This window comes from Cydia amplana, chromosome 5 (assembly GCF_948474715.1).
Source record: "Cydia amplana chromosome 5, ilCydAmpl1.1, whole genome shotgun sequence".
Lineage (NCBI taxonomy): Eukaryota > Metazoa > Arthropoda > Insecta > Lepidoptera > Tortricidae > Cydia > Cydia amplana.
The window spans coordinates 8,620,940-8,638,688 of NC_086073.1; the positions used below are offsets into that span (position 1 = coordinate 8,620,940).

Genomic DNA, 17,749 nt, shown 5'->3' on the forward strand with positions numbered 1-17,749 from the left:
CTCGCCCACCGAGGGTTCCGTACAAATTTAACAGATTTTTTTTAAATGATTCTTTTTCATTTTTTACAGATTTATAGTTTTCAGATTGTTTCCTGTAGGTACTTGTAGTGTCAGACGATATTATTTGTCAAATTTCATAGTTCTAGGATGGTTCTATTTTAGGTCAACGGGAAGTAGGTACCCTATAAATTTTGATTCCGTTGAGTGTCGAAATATACCCACGTTTTTGCGGCATAAACTGCCGTATCTTTTTACGTTAAATTTTATTCACAGCATCAAAGGACTGTAGGTGTTGAGGTAGACCTGAGTAGGTAAGTATATGGTTTTCATTTCAACTCGATATCTCCACGCGTTCCCGAGATAATGGGTCTTGACAGAAGATACTTATACTTTATAAGGGTAGTTGACTACGGAACCCTAAAAAGCACGAAATAATGTTTGCCCAGAATGGCTGATACAGCACTATTCGATTGATCCTATACTTTCTGAAGCACCGAAGTTTGTGTTAAATAATCAAAGTTTACGGTTTATTAATGGTTAATAAATTAATGTTCGAACTGGTGGTGGTGTGTCATTGAAATAGGGTTGCAACCCTCTTATTACTTTAATCAGGTTTAGTGTGGTCGGCTATAATATTAGTATTCGGGCTGACGGCTCATGCGCGAGGGTAATCCTCCTGATGGAGTCTAACTATATAGGTGCTGGAGATATACTGGCTGTTGCGAGGGTATATAAGGCAGGCAAGGCCCGCGGCGCGCCGTAGTGTGAATGTGGCCACGCTCCTAAACCACGGTCCGCTGCGCGAATAAACGATCGCACGAAAGCAATCAAATCAATTAGCTACTTTATTTTTGTTGCCAATTACCGAGGTGAAGGCTGTGTTTTTGTTTGAAATTTTGTTTTTGTGAGGAATTATACTAGGTAAGTGCAACAACAGAGATTATTGTCGTAACTATATTAACAAAATTAAGTTAATTTTAAATCGGAGTTAAGTTTAATGCGAATTTAAATTCCTTATCAATATCATTGCTGCGACTGATTATATTAATAACTTAACTAAAACTTGTTTCTAAAGTGCGATACAAATACATTTAAGAAGATACGAAATTTTTCGTTACCATAAATATGACAATGAGACAAGATAAGGAATTATATCTAAAAGATTAAATACAAATACATGGTTAAATATTTATATTACCAACTTTAACATTTTACGAGAATTCTTACCTAAGTAATTAAAATTCACCCTGTTCTGTTATATTTAAGTAGGTAATTACCTAAAAAAAAATTAAGTGAGGTTTAATAATACATTGAGTTTGCTATTGCTATAATGTTTTATATTGATTAACAACCAATGTTATAGGTACCTAAGCATTTAGCAAGCATAAAAAGCATCTTAACAAATGTACATTATAACGAACACGCTTCCTGACACTACATATAACTGGTTACTCGGGAAAAATTGCGAAGAAATTCCCTTATAAAGGAAAAGGCACGTTCCTGAGCAACTTGCAACGGAGAGAGAAATTATTTTTGCCAGCACAATTACAGTATCTCGCTATCTCTATTTTTATACCAAAAGTAGGAAGCGAACCGAAATGTGAGATACCTGCGCCTAAAAGTGCGACGGTTCTGTACTATCACATAAATTATTAGGGTTCCGTACCTGTAGGTCAGTTGAAAATTTACCAAGTTTACGGTCTGTCCGTCCGTTCGTCTGTCTGTAAGCGGGATATATCCTAAAAACTGTCATTGGTGAATGGTTGAAAATTTCTGAAATTGAAATTAAATTAAATTCAAAATTTAAAGAGGTTCCCATAGATATGCTGCCCATAAACAGTAGGTTAGCGATTCTGAAAAACTAGTTTATGTATTGTAAAACGAGGTACCTATAAGTAGGTAAGTATATAATACACGTGCAAAAAGGTAATTCGCAACTCGTCGATTTAAAACACTCCCTTCGGCCGTGTTTCAATTTATCGCCACTCGTTGCGAATTTCCTACTTTTCGCACTAGCATCGTAATGTACTACATATTACAATACTATTCGAATAACCAAAGGTCATTTGTCAACTTTCAAACGTCATTAAACTGGTCTTTGTCACGGCTATTGTTTGCCCTTGTCAATGAATTTGCCACGATTGATTTGTCACATGCATTATATGCCCTAATTAATGAATAATTAGTAGTTGCAGTTATTACATAACTCTAAAATTACTAAAATATTTTATTTGTAGGTATACCTTCCTTAGGTACACCGTACACCTACGCTGTTACGCGTAAAGTGTCCTGGTTATTTTTTTACTTTAGGTAGATATGTAAATGCTGTAAATAGGCTTCAAAAATAATGAAAAAAAAAACGTTTTTTAATAGTTAAAGGACGTTAAAATAGGGTAAATACAGTAACTAATCACGACGATCACGAGTAGGAATAAGTAGAGTTCATTCTTGTCGATTAAAATGCTTGTATATAAATACTGAAATAGTACCTATGGCCTACGGAGCCCTACAACATATAGTTTGATATTAAAATACTCTTGGCCCTTTTTAGGGTTCCGTACCCGAAGGGTGAAAACGGGACCCTATTACTAAGACCGCTGTCTGTCCGTCCGTCTGTCACCAGGCTGTATCTCATGAACCGTGATAGCTAGACAGTTAAAGTTTTCACAGATGATGTATTTTTGTTGCCGCTATAACAACAAATACTAAAAAACAGAATAAAATAAATATTTAAGGGGGCTCCCATACAACAAACGTGATTTTTTTGCCGTTTTTATAGATAATGGTACTGAATACGGATAACGGTACCCTTCGTGCGCGAGTCCGACTCGCACTTGGCCAGTTTTTTAAAAGACGTTACGTTATTATAGCGCGAGTAGCGTATTTTGAAAACAAGGAAAATAAAAATCGTATTCGATAACGATAACAAAATAACTGAAGCGGGTTGACATCTAGGGGTTTTCCAACCAGCGTTTCACTTTTAGCGGAACATATTCATTAGTGGATAAATCCAAACACCGATGACGCACGGCGGTCTACTACTACCGTGTAGATACACGTACCTTTTACCTTATGGCAGGTCGACACTTCGTAAGTATTTATTAACGCGGCAAGGGATCCCCCGTCTGGGGAAACGGTGTTTACCGCATTTACTAATTTCCTGCCCAACTTATCGCAAGATGAAGTATAGGCCAAGGCTAATTTATAATAAGGATAAAAGATAAATATAATAAACATTCCTTTTATATCAGGTATATCGGAGCGGACGAGACGCTCAAATATATCCGGGCTTTGTTTATATATTTGTGAACACTTGGGCCGCTCCACCGCCGCTGAAATAGCATCAGGAGACTGTATTATGGGTAAATTGCCCCTAATAACACGGCATTGCTTATTACGCATGCGATCTGTTAGAACTTGATCTAGCAATTCATGATAATCCCAGAAAGTGTTTGTAAACCAAATTCGCGACAGATTGCGTGTGCCGTGTACCTAAATCGTGCAATCCATCCGACTGCCTTGGATCTCGCTCGTCCTACGGTAAGGATATAATTGGTTCTAAGAATACCGTTTTGTTACGGTTAATGACGACGTCCAAGTCTGGGTCATAATTAATGAATGCTATTGACACAATAATCTCAATACAATTTTAAGCCCCATCTAATTAGGTACCTAGTTAATGCAACTATGTTTAACTATAATTAGGTAAGTAGGTACCTACCTACTATAAATAGACCAAGAAAAAACTACCAAAACAAGCTAAAAATCGGAACTACACAAAAAATATACCTACCTACTAGTACCTTCGTGAATTCGTGTTTGTAGTTACGAGATTTTTTTAGAAAAAATCATTCCTTAAAGGAGCATTTTATATTATTTCAGATAACTTTCGTGAATGTTTTCTATAGAACAGCAGATTTTTTTTTCGCATTTTCGGGGATTGGCCCCATAGTCAAAGTTGGTCAGTAAGACCTACATATCCACCCCTCAGAGTATGGTCAAACATAACAATATTACCCTTTATACAATATCAATAAGTAGTATATTCAATAGTGTCACCGAGTAGGTAGCTGTAATACCTGGTGTACCCAAGTTAGATCGAGAGTGTAAAATGTATAAAAAAAAACCGGCCAAGTGCGAGTCGGACTCGCGCACGGAGGGTTCCATCGCGCACCATCAACAAAAAATAGAGCAAAACAAGCAAAAAAACGGTCACCCATCCAAGTACTGACCCCGCCCGACGTTGCTTAACTTCGGTCAAAAATCACGTTTGTTGTATGGGAGCCCCACTTAAATCTTTATTTTATTCTGTTTTTAGTATTTGTTGTTATAGCGGCAACAGAAATACATCATCTGTGAAAATTTCAACTGTCTAGCTATCACGGTTCGTGAGATACAGCCTGGTGACAGACGGACGGACGGACGGACGGACGGACGGACGGACAGCGGAGTCTTAGTAATAGGGTCCCGTTTTTACCCTTTGGGTACGGAACCCTAAAAACTAAAAATTGGTTATAGATACCATCTATGGGATTTTCTCCCCGCTACGCGAGAAGAAAATCTCACTTCCTGGCCAAGGCAAGACGTAAAACTTTAGACAAACCACGGGCGGTAATTTGTAAAGCCAGATCGCATATTCGCACAAACACCTGCGGTCCGGATCATTCACGAATTCACCTCCCTAGTACCTAGGTATGTAATATTGATGGATACGAAATACAAGATCGAAGTAGCTATGAGTTCAGTTATAAATCAGCGAAGGTCGCACCACTTAAACCAAAATTGTATCAAAGCGGATATAATGTTGCACAAAGGACCGGATACGAGCGAACTGGCGCACAGACACGGAGGAAACTTAGTTACGCCGCGTTTCTTGTCACCAATTAATAACTCAAGTCACTCTACATATAACACTAACCTAACTCACTCACCTAACTAACTCAAGTCACTCTATAACAGGCAATATCTAGGGCTCTATGAGCTGTAGACCTCGCGCGAGAAAATGTAAAAAAAGCGGCCAAGTGCGAGTCGTACTCGCCCATGAAGGGTTCCGTATTTAGGCGATTTATGACGTATAAAAAAAAACTACTTACTAGATCTCGTTCAAACCAATTTTCGGTGGAAGTTTACATGGTAATGTACATCATATATTTTTTTTTGTATTATCATTCTCTTATTTTAGAAGTTACAGGGGGGGGGACACACATTTTACCACTTTGGAAGTGTCTCTCGCGCAAACTATTCAGTTTAGAAAAAAATGATATTAGAAACCTCAATATCATTTTTGAAGACCTATCCATAGATACCCCACACGTATGGGTTTGATGAAAAAAAAAAATTTTGAGTTTCAGTTCGAAGTATGGGGAACCCCAAAAATTTATTGTTTTTTTTCTATTTTTGTGTGAAAATCTTAATGCGGTTCACAGAATACATCTACTTACCAAGTTTCAACAGTATAGTTCTTATAGTTTCGGAGAAAAGTGGCTGTGACATACGGACGGACAGACAGACGGACAGACGGACAGACAGACAGACAGACATGACGAATCTATAAGGGTTCCGTTTTTTGCCATTTGGCTACGGAACCCTAAAAAATACTTACCTAGGTACGTCTTTGAGTCGTTATCACAATGAACTCACAATGGTCTTAAGCGCCATTAGACTCTTAAGTCAATTTCCGCATTTTGAAAAAATTCCAAAAACTGGATCGATAAAAAAAGCTATTTAATCATAGAATCTGATCACAAAATTTCACGAGAATCGTTTAAGAATTGCGACCTGTAGAGGAGAACATCGGGAATAAAGCAAAATCCCCGAGTTAAAACGGAGACCTTCGCTAACGCTTCGGTCAATAATAATTCAGCTTATATATAGAGGTAGGTACAGGTACCCTCCCAACGTTCTATCCTACTGCTGGACACAGTCCTCCTCAAATGCTCTAAAGGAATAAGGCTATACAAGTGGCTGGCATTTAAACATAAATATTAAATAAGTACCTATCTTAATAAATCTTATAGGTTCTTAATTAGATGAACGACACCGATAACGACGATACCGCGAAACAGTCAAAAATAAATTTACTGAAGTACCTAGTAGCACTTTGAAAGTGATGCTGATATGTTTAAAAATAGGTACTCGAATGTCAATGACTCCTTTGTGACTCCGACGAAATGAATTCAACGGGACCTGAAGGACATTCTTCAGAACAATTGCCGTGTTTACATAGAGTAGATACATTTGTCATTTTTATCTAGTTATATTATTAGTACTATGTACGTGTGTAAATCCCCTTGTGCCGTGGAATATTGTTGGAAACCGCGTTATCCGCAGCCGGCGAGGTCTGCACATAACCTCGCACCACTTGGTCGCCGCGCCGCCCGGCGTTGCGCAAGCTCCGTTCTCTCGACATTGAATAAGGAACAAGGACCTCCAATTTAACTGAACTTTGTGACCTAGGTAATTGTACACCTAATTATGATAGTTACTGGCTGTGGGTTCAAATTAATATGATAAATCTAGTAGCAAATATTTAGCGAGATTTAAAATGGAAACACAGTCTTTATATACCACCAAACTTGAAATTATTTTTCACCTATACGTGTGTAGGTACCTAGCATAATCTGTATCATTACTTAGTATAGTACCTCTATTGTATTATTAGGTTTAAAATCTAATATATATCAGGTCTAGTGGTAAAAAGCCACACAAGAAGCATTAGACTACCACTTTTCTGAAAGGACTTACCTACCTTAATTAATATAATTATTTATCTTTAGTAACAATAATTCATGTATGATATATGTACTGATATTTGACAGTAGGATCACCACTATAGTATATGTAAATAGCAAATAAAAAATCCAAATATTATAGTTGACCAAGCCCTGTGTGACGTAACCTACTATTAATGTTTTCAACGTCAAACTTCTATGAACTTACACTTGCACTGCGTGTGCTATCAAAATCGTTGCAGACTTTTCTCGGTCTAACTCTAATAATAAAGTTATTTATATATAGGCTATTTATCTGTATCTCGCGCCATACTTATTGAATTTATTAAATGATTACACGGTTTGATTGCCAACACATCGTAACGCATTGTAAAAAATAGTAACTACAATAAAATGGGTTTAATTTCTAGGCGGAAACATGACTCACCAGGACACATCGCTCAAATTCGGTTCGTTCTAATTTTCATCAGAAATCATCTGCATGTTACTTAGTTTTCTTTGCAGCATAGTATTTGAAGTAATATTGTGTTATAACTACCTATTTAATTTTTTTTTTTATTAATTTGCTATTGTACTACATTTTAGTGTTATTAGTTATTACCTACATAGTTGTATGACGACCATATTTAGATTTATTTGACAATGTTATCAGCTTTTTATTTCAGCTTAAATTGTCATGTGTGCTTCTCCGCGGATTACTTGTAATTTCGATTTGCACGATTTTGTGAGCTGCGTTTACGCATTTTCATACGTATATATGCGTTTTCATTTGGTATTTTGAAACGTTTAAGTTTCAGAAATATTCTTATATTCCAGACTTTCCTACCTTCACTTGAAGTATTCAAAAAACTGCGTTGCACTCCCGTAATAGAGATCTAATATATTATTATATCTTAGCTATTCAAGTTTTGAGGCTTGCTAGTTGTGTATAATATAAAAAAAATTACGTAGGTAGTACTTTAGATATATAACTATTCTCATTTGGCACGCCAAACAATTAAAGTAAATAATTGTGTTTTACAGAAACCATGGAGGCGGGTGATTTCAAAGATTTCGCTAAGGCGATGACTGACTACATCGCCGAGTACTTGGAGAACATAAGGGACAGGTAAGCTGCATTGAACTGATTTATTTTCTGGGAATAACCAGCGAGATATTGCTTAAAAGGATCTGATAAAGAATAAGTAGGTATAATACCTACTCAAAACAATCCTGAAGGTCTTGCTGTTGTACGGCTTGCAAGCAGTATTATCCCAAAGACCTCTTCCTTCAGCGCTGTTAGCCTATTAGCCAGTTCAGTAAATTGACGCAAAGAAACGAAAAAATCTATGTGCGTTGTTTGATGTCTATAATCTTTTCTTTGTGTAAATAACTTTTGGAAGCCAGACCCTCTCTTTAGGCAGCCTTAGTTCAGATGTCACGGGCAAATAATTAACCTTCAACATTTATATTCTAGGCAAGTGGTGCCTTCAGTGAAGCCCGGCTACCTGCGGCCGCTCGTTCCTGAGCAGGCCCCCGAGCAGCCCGAGCCGTGGACCGCCGTGATGGCCGACATCGAGCGCGTCGTCATGACCGGCGTCACCCACTGGCACTCGCCGCGCTTCCACGCCTACTTCCCCACTGCCAACTCCTACCCCGCCATTGTGGCTGACATGCTGAGTGGCGCTATCGCCTGCATCGGATTTACTTGGGTAAGATTTCTTTTGGTTATCTATCGCTTTTGGCTGTGGTTATAATTTTATGGTGGGGTTACATGAACCGTCGATTTTTGACACAACATTAACAAAAATTACAAACGAGATGGTGTCGAGTGTGACATCATGACATGACAAGCGTCACGCACCGCACACTACTTCCCGCCTGCGAACTCTTACTTAACTTGTCATTGTGGTTGACATGAAAAGTTTTGTTTTGGTTATCATTATCATTTATCAGACTAAATATCACTGATACTATTAAGCCTGTCACCCTGTCTGGTACCGTTTCTCGGCTAAACCCTTAAACCGATTTTGACAAAACATTTTGGCTGCATTTGGTATATTTCAAAATCCCATCCTAGGCGTAGACAGACGCATAAGCATAATAAGAATAAGAATGATTTACTGCAGTATATACTGTGTACATTTGAAGATGGTAATCTTGATACAGTTTATAAGTTTTAACAGTTACCCATTTCTTATTTAAATATTACTTGAATGTATAAATCAATTCAATGCCAGTGTCAAGTTCACGATACGAAACGCGAACAAGGAAAACCGGTCCCATTCGTTCATAATAAAAAGTACTTAATAAGAGTATTATAACATAACACAATATTAAAACCTGGTCGAGTAGTCGCCCTCATGTTACGTAATATTTAGGCAATTAGGGTGCCTGAAGACTAACATGAAGGCTTTTGAAGGCTCGGGCTAATGAAAAAAAAATGTATCACCACGTTTTGATTCCATTTGACCTCTAAGCCTAGCCTACTGTACGTACTAAGTTCTAATATGTTAAATGGAATCGGGTGGTGTTGACAACCATTCAAATTTTAATGTTACATATATACCTATATATATATATATATATATACTGTACACGGATATCTACGTTTCTCAAAAAAATTTAGCTTCACGTACAGTGAGCTGCGAAATTGAATGGAGAAATTTCATGTATGAGAAATTATTATGAATAAATTCATTGATACTCGTAAAAGTCGCTACGCACTTTTACGGCTGATGGTACCTATCCCATATAATAATATATCGTCGCTATACTTACTCAACCTCATATCTGCAATAATCATTTGATGGAAATGTCGCTTTTCTTTCATTCGGAAAATCGGAATACGGGTGTTTTTGTCATCAAATGAGTGTTGCAGATACGAGGTTGAGTAAGTATAGCGGCGATATATGATCTAGTGAGTTTTGGTAGTTTTGGACATAGGTACCTAACTCGTTAACGAAGTTAGTCTAAAAATTTAAAGTTTTCTCTTGTTACTAAGTAAGAATATTGTTTGTATCTTGATGCGATTAGATCGATAGCAACATCGAGCAAGAGACTCGTTCAAGTGCTTTAACACAATCCTCAGTTGTGGCAAAGTAAATATATATGCGGTCGGCATACAAAGCAATTATTTTGGTTACGTATTCATTCCATGGTTGGCACCAAGCTAGTAAAAAGTAATAGACAGTATATTCAGTATTATACCTTGTTTCTTGTACGAATTGAAGGTGCCTATATGGCGTTGGGTACGAGGAACATGTTTTAAATTAATGTTCCATACGAGTCAATGGATAGGTTATGGCACGTCACAGACAAGACATCCTCTAGACTGAGCATAGTAGCGCTATCCCCTCTGCCACAAATATACGGTAGTTTTACTCCATTTTCGAGTCAAAGTGTCTTTGTGTGATGTCAGTGTCTTTGAACGGACCAATCACGGCACGGGACTCGCTCACCTCGTCCCCCGCACCCCAGTATTTTTGGCAGCATCGGTTTCATGAAATAATTTCTCTAAACTCCGTCTAGCTAGAGGATTCCTAGTCTATGTGGCACGTATTTAACCGGTCAACTAATTAATCGAATTAGGGTAGTAAAAAAATAGAAACAGGTACTAAAATTAATAGATTGGCAACAAAAACGGAGCCTAAAAATATATCAATATGAGTTATTTTAATGCCGTTACAGCTTTTGATAATACAGTGAGGTGGGCAATAAAGGTGTCGCAAATGCAAAGATGCCTGGTTCATTTACTATTTCAGTGTTCTTGTAGGTACTGCCCAAATAAACATCCTTGATTTCATGATAAAGTCACGTGCTACTAAAAATCAGCCAATTAATGGTTATTGATTTCAATTACCTACCTAATAGATAGGGTATGTGGGTCTCTATTGTTTCCCAAATAGTTTTAAGCCATAATGTATTGTTTGCCCGAATTTTCGTTAGTCATAATTCATTTAATTCAGAAACGCGTCACTTTTCAGGATTGCCATAAAACAAACCTAACCTAACCTATCTATAGGGCAACCTAACGAAAATCCTGAAATGTTAACGGTTTCAGTTTTATGACTAATGATAATATGGCAAACAATACTTTATGACTTAAAACTTTATGGGAAACAACGGGACCCCAGGGTGGTATGTATGTGCCATTAAGGGGCCGAGTTAACAAGCGTATGTACAGTATAGCACCTATGCAATTAGATAAAACACTCTATTTATTAGCGTTGTCCGAAAAAAAAAAAAACGTTACCTAAATACCTTCATTTTTCACTCTATCAGTGGATGTGACGAATGAACCAACGGGTGTAGCGTAGCCTTCGTTCCCTGAAAACCAGAAATATTGTCCACTACTCAGATTCTGTCAACAAGCTAATGATATAAAATTTTACTCACCTTCCAGATCGCTAGTCCCGCATGCACCGAGCTAGAAGTAGTCATGTTAGACTGGCTGGGCCAGATGCTGGGTCTGCCGGAGGAGTTCTTGGCGCGCTCGGGCGGCGAGGGCGGCGGCGTGATCCAGGGAACTGCCAGCGAGGCTACTCTCGTGGCTCTCCTCGGGGCCAAGTCCAGGGTCATGCATAGAGTTCGCGAGCAACATCCAGACTGGACCGACTCGGATATACTTTCCAAGCTTGTGGGATATTGCAATAGTAAGTACTTACCCTATAAAAAACTCGAGTTTAATAATTATCTTCGCCAGTGATTCTGCTCCAAAACATTTATCAGAATAAATCTAATTAAAAAATTATAATTTCAGAACAAGCGCACTCATCAGTGGAGCGCGCCGGGCTCCTCGGCGGGGTTAAGTTGCGCTGCCTACAGCCGGACGGCAAGCGACGGCTCCGCGCCGACATCCTCCGCGACGCGATCAGGGAAGACAAGGCCAAAGGACTTATACCCTTCTACGTAAGTTTCTTTACGTCTTAATAATTGTTAGTATTTTTCTTCCTTGTTAATGATCGTGCCGAATAAGTCTTGTACTCTACCTTCTCTCATATTCCTATTATATTTCTATTAATGCTTTGAACGCCACACCTATCGTGTGCAGCGCGTCATCGCGAATCTGGTCGGAATGCACGAAGGTTGATATTGGGTTGTAGCCACTCGCGTCAGTTGACGTCTTTGGCGGTCAAAGGGCTAAAGTATGTGCTGAGAGCAGCAACCTGTTCCGTCCTTTAGCTGGCCATCCATTAATGTGCTTCTGTGTCTTTTACAAATTGGTATTTATGTATCTCAATATTTTTTCATGTTGCTCATTTTTAGATCGCTATGTGACTATATAATAACGTCCGTCTATCAACTTATTTATGAGCTAGGTATATTGTTTTTCAGGTTGTGGCAACCCTGGGCACGACGTCATCTTGCACCTTCGATGCGCTTGATGAGATCGGTGACATTTGTGCGGAGGACGACAACCTGTGGCTCCACGTCGACGCTGCCTACGCCGGCTCTGCATTCATCTGCCCCGAATACCGTTACCTGATGAAGGGTATCGAGAAGGCCGACTCCTTCAACTTCAACCCTCACAAGTGGATGTTGGTTAACTTCGACTGCTCAGCCATGTGGCTGAAGCAGCCACGCTGGATCGTCGACGCGTTCAACGTGGATCCTCTGTACCTGAAACATGACCAGCAGGGCTCCGCCCCTGACTACCGCCACTGGCAAATTCCCTTGGGCCGTCGATTCAGAGCCCTTAAGCTCTGGTTCGTTTTGAGATTATACGGAGTCGAGAATCTTCAAAAGCACATTAGAAAGCATATAGCGTTAGCTCATTATTTCGAAAAGCTGTGCTTGGAAGACGAGAGATTTGAGATATTTGAAGAGGTGACAATGGGGTTGGTTTGTTTCAAATTAAAGGAAAGTAATGAGGTTAACGAGGAGCTGCTGAGAACGATTAACGGACGGGGCAGAATTCACCTCGTGCCGTCCAAGATCGATGATGTGTACTTCCTAAGGCTTGCTGTTTGCTCACGCTTCACCGAGGATAAGGACATCCAGGGGTCGTGGGAGGAAGTAAAGGCTTCAGCCGATGAAGTCCTTAAGAAATTAAAAAAGTAGACAAACGACAATGCAAAAATGTTAAAGGCAGATGTTGAGCAGTTACCCGATCAAGCCCTAAACACCAAGTATATGTTATATCAATAGAGTAAGTTCTTGTAAAACATGGTGTTCCACCGAGCAGCCCTCTATCTACTTGGTTTCTCTTTAAATATAATTACTTACAGAGTAGTTAAAACATTAAGAAGTCAGGATAATATTGTAACGAGTACCAATATCGAGAATTAATTTGTTTTATACACAGCTTTTACTGGTCATGATCAGGGATAACTGCATACTCTAGCAAATTATATCAAAAACAGAGATATTTAGAAGGAAGGGGGAATTTCTTTAACTACCCGACGAATGTCTTCGAAAAAGTTGGGGGTAGGTATCACGAATTAAAACCCCCACACTTAACTATAACCGAAAAACATATTGTGAGTATGAAGCAGTACCTATTTCTGTAATATTTATTCTTAATATTTAATAACAGTATCAATCAGATTGATTTACGTTGCAAGGTGCTAATTTATATTAAGCATACATAGGTATATATTTAGTTACATTTCTTCGAAATAATATTATTGTATATCAAGTGGGACCATCAACAAGGGAAAAGTATATTTTATAATCTTTAAGGTTAAAAAAAATCTCAAAACTTCATTTTTGACATACCAGGGACCTCGGTACAGTCAGCAGCAGAAGTTGCTAAGCGGGTCAGGTGTTCAAAATAATCTTGACGCGACTTAATTTATTGTTAAGTGAATAACACTCACCGCTTAGCAAATTCTGCTGCTGACTGTACCATATCAACATACCTACTTGTACTTCTTCTCTTCTATGTTAGTGCGACAGAGAGACATTAGCGTTTCGTTCGCTACGGCGCAAACTATTGGCATCTAGCTGGGCTAGGCACCTGTGCCCTGTTTATCAAAAACTTGTAACTTGTAATACATGTCGCTGCGGATGTCACTTTTTGACAGCTTTTGTTAGAAAGGGACTTCCACTTGTTTTCCTTCCACTTCCACAAGTTACAAGCTTTTGATAAACAGGGCACTGGTATTGCTCGTACCTGGTAGAGCTAAACAATATTTTTAAAAGTAAGTACCTAAGGACTACAGCCACTAACTAAAGGCACTTCATGTGGTTGCCCTGCGTGACTAAGAAAAGTGCGCTAAAATGCTGTTTGAATAAATAACTACATATAGACGTTACCTACTTGTGAATGTAACACATAAATTATTGCATAACATAGTGCAATAAAATAATTGACTATAGCTTCTAGATGTAGGTATATAATTAAATGTTATTTGACTTGATGGCAAATATACTATTATTAAATTAATTAGTAATGTACCTATATACTACATGTTATATAACTGTGTATGTGTCTCAAATGATATAGTGTGTGTAATGTGCAGGCATCGGAGTTTTTATCGCATGGTAAGACTAATAGCAAGCTATGGAGTCGACATTTGCCATAAATGTAAACTCTTATTCATACTCATACTCATGATTAATTTTATTTAATATGTAGTAACTATTTAGTAATCTGTTCTCGATTACTAAATAGTTACTACGTATATGAGTTTAATGATGATATGACACAGATATGTTTTAAAATAAATGTATGTTTTAATTGGGTGAGTTGTACTTCACAACTCTAGCACACTATAGCAGATTTTTCATAGTCATATTGTAAATCGTTGTATGGCTCTATCCATGCCAAAATTGCAGCTATTTCTGGGTTAGGCATAATAATTAATTATGGAATATTCCACAACGTATTTACCACTTACAGATATAAATAACTACTACGTTTGCAATCACCAGTGATTGACACATGACAAATACTAATCAATTTTATCAGCGGTCAGTACCTACATGACATTAGGTCTTTCGCAGCGATGTAGTTTGTATAAGTAGTTGTATGTTAAAATAATTGAAGTTATGAATTCATAATGTCATAGAAAAATATTTTTATATATAATTCGACTAAGATAATATACACGACCGACCGCTCTAAAGGCATTTTAAGATAAATGAAATATGTAAATGAGTATGAGTATGAATAAGAGTTTACATTTATGGCAAATGTCGACTCCATAGCTTGCTATTAGTCTTACCATGCGATAAAAACTCCGATGCCTGGTAATGTGTATTGAAACATACCCTGTAGGTACCTCTACCTATTATATGAAATTTAATTTTAATTTATAGCTGTTCCGATTTTACGAAAAATTAATTAGGTATATATTTAAATTTATTAAGACAATAATGCAAATTATGATAATAAAAAGTTGTAGAAGTTTAGTTTTCAAAGCTTGCCTTGGAGGAGTAGATATACATATATTTGAATCTGTGATTTCTTGCCACGATTGTATTTGAGGCGTTGTAATTTAATTACGAGACGTAGTGTGAACGATTTTCTCCTATTATATTTATTTAACACATTTTAAACGTACTTAATTTATTAGGAGGTCTTTACTGCTTGTAAGTACCTATAGCTGGTCAACCAAATCTTGTCAGTAAAAAAAGGCGCGAAATTCAAATTTTCTATGGAACGATATCCCTTCGCGCCTACATTTTTCAAATTTGCCGCCTTTTTCTACTGTCAAGATCTGGTTGACCAAGTATATTTAACTATACAATGAAGGTCGTAGTTGTGATTATAATTAGGTACATATAGATGGTCAAGCAGATCTTGTCAGTAGAAAAACGCGGCAAATTTGAAAAATGCAGGCGCGAAGGGATATCGTCCCATAGAAAATTTGAATTTCGCGTCTTTTTTTACTGACAAGATTTGGTTGACCAGCTTTATATTGTATTGAGTGCGTACTTTAGTACGAAAAATATCTAGGTACTGTAAGTAGCAAAGTATGGTATATTTCTGAATGTTATCGAAATGAGCAGGTTGTCTGGCCAATAGGTAAGAATATAAGTAGTGTCTTATTTATTAAACTGAATATTAATAATAATATATAAATTATCTGAATATACGAGAGTCATATTATATCATATGTGCTTTGATTATTACTTCCCAGAACCCATAATTGCATATAAATTTCTACCTTCGTTCCTTCACCGTTCGACAAATGTGTTCGTCATTTAGTTATCAAAAGTGGTTCTAAATGGTTCGTGTAAGGGCTCCTCTACACGATGGGCCAGCGCCGGTCACTCCAAGGGACGCTGCCATGCGGTAGAATGAGATAGCAATATCACTTGCTCCTTCTAACGCATAAATGCGTCCTTTGGAGTGGCGCGCGCTGGCCCATCGTGTATAGGAGCCATAACATAACACGCGGCCGGTCGACTGTTGCGTCGCCAGTTCCAACTTGGCTTGACCCGAATTTGTACGGAACCCTCGGCGCGCGAGTTAAACGAACTCGTACCTGGAGAGCTATAAAACTCCCGTGTAACTCGAATATATGTATGTATTAAAATTATTTTAAACGGGCTACTCACGTATAATTCACGTAATAATACTCACAGTCTTATTGGTTTTTCCTTGATTCGATAGAGCGTGTTATTTGTACAAATATTTAGCATTTGCTCGATACCTATATAGTTACACGTTGAGTTGGTTCTTTCACGTCTATTCAAATATTCGATTTATTCGAGCTATGAATGAAGCTGCTCTCATTTAATTGTTCAGGGCAATAATACAATTGATATTCATAGGTAATTAGTAGAGGTAGATCTCCTTGACATAGAACGGATATTACGTTTCCTTATTACCACACTTTGATTCATTTATTAGTACTTACAGAAACTGAATAAAATGAATAACAAGGGAGGTTTAGGTAACGTTAATGTACATCTGCAAGCTGATTCTGTTTTAACAATTTGATATGATTTCCATCTGATTTGATAGGTATATTAGTTTATCGATTTCTAACAGGCCCCGACGGCGAATCCTTTGTCTATTGTTAATTAAAAACGCACACGTGCTACTTACCTGCTAAAAAGGGTCTTATTTATTCTAATTGGCACCTGAGCGCGGGCTGGGCTAGTCCAACGCTCAAAAAACCAGTTTAGTTGCGCTCTCCGATAACGCCCCTTTGTTACGCATCTCGATGACACATTTTAGACTGGTTCTGTAGCGTTCGACTCGCCGGCACTCAGTAACCGTAGTACTGAGTGACGGCGAGTCAAATTGACCACACACAGCCTAGAATAATATTTGTCCATTAGTTCATTTTGAATCTTATTGCAATCTCCATAGAGTGGTAATTCAATAACCGGTAAAAACGGCCCAACCATTTTTTTAGTCAGGTAGAAGCACGTAACTTAACAATAGACAAAGGATAAGCCGTTCGGGGCCTGTTAGAAATCGACAAACTATAGTATTATTTTACACGTCATAACTCGACGTTTAAAATAACACTTAACAACTTAGCTTGGTCTAACTCTACATTTTATTGGTGCTCAGTGCTCACGATCACGATATAATGTCGTATACCAATTGTAAGATGAAAACTAAATTATTAAAACAAAATCGGCCTCAATTACGTTTCAAAAAGATTGGAAATACCTAAATAAATAATGTAGGTAAAATAGGTACTTACTTGTTTTTCTGGTTTATACAATACCTTAAGGTATATAAGATAAGATTTCTAATTGGTTTGGCACCCTAAACCTAATCAGAATCGAATTTTAATGGATGCGACAATCATCGTCTGTTTACTATCGATTACTAAAGTAGGTATTACTGCATCTCCGAAACGTTGTTTGTTTGGTGAGCTTTAACCACTTTTAACTTCACGTCACGAGGCAGAAACGTAGGTAATTAATATTAATTCGTTTGTTTGTACTCTACACTTTACCGGGACTGATAAAATGCTGAGATTGCAAATCATTGTAACTTTGTGAAAACGTAGCCAACGTAGGTACTTAATAGAACGAGATTTGTATGTTTGGTATGTAACGAGTTGTCAGAGATGTATGCCAAATGTATGCTTGTATGCAGGTTGTATGTATAGTGTAACTGTCAA

At 37.7% G+C, this 17,749-nt stretch overlaps 1 protein-coding gene across 2 annotated transcripts; it reads left to right on the forward strand.

Annotated features, from left to right (window-relative positions):
- The first annotated feature begins 609 nt into the window (after nt 1-609).
- LOC134647926 (aromatic-L-amino-acid decarboxylase) lies at nt 610-12,893 on the forward strand. Of its 2 annotated transcripts, XM_063502301.1 has the most exons (7): nt 610-921; nt 7,142-7,180; nt 7,755-7,839; nt 8,188-8,422; nt 11,116-11,365; nt 11,473-11,621; nt 12,048-12,893. In XM_063502301.1, the coding sequence occupies exons 2-7, from the start codon at nt 7,150-7,152 to the stop codon at nt 12,771-12,773; spliced, it is 1,476 nt and encodes a 491-aa protein (XP_063358371.1). In that variant the 5' UTR covers nt 610-921; nt 7,142-7,149; the 3' UTR covers nt 12,774-12,893. The 2 variants fall into 2 exon arrangements, with proteins under 2 accessions (XP_063358371.1, XP_063358372.1); XM_063502302.1 differs by lacking the exon at nt 7,142-7,180 and having other exon boundaries at nt 12,048-12,889.
- Nucleotides 12,894-17,749: the final 4,856 nt, after the last annotated feature.

Bases quoted from the DNA above. Each gene is read 5' to 3' on its own strand.
- LOC134647926 (XM_063502301.1), top strand. From the start codon at position 7,150: ATGACTCACCAGGACACATCGCTCAAATTCG. The intron at 7,181-7,754 runs GTTCGTTCTAAT...TGTGTTTTACAG, and splicing joins GGACACATCGCTCAAATTCG to AAACCATGGAGGCGGGTGAT. The intron at 8,423-11,115 runs GTAAGATTTCTT...CTCACCTTCCAG, and splicing joins CCTGCATCGGATTTACTTGG to ATCGCTAGTCCCGCATGCAC.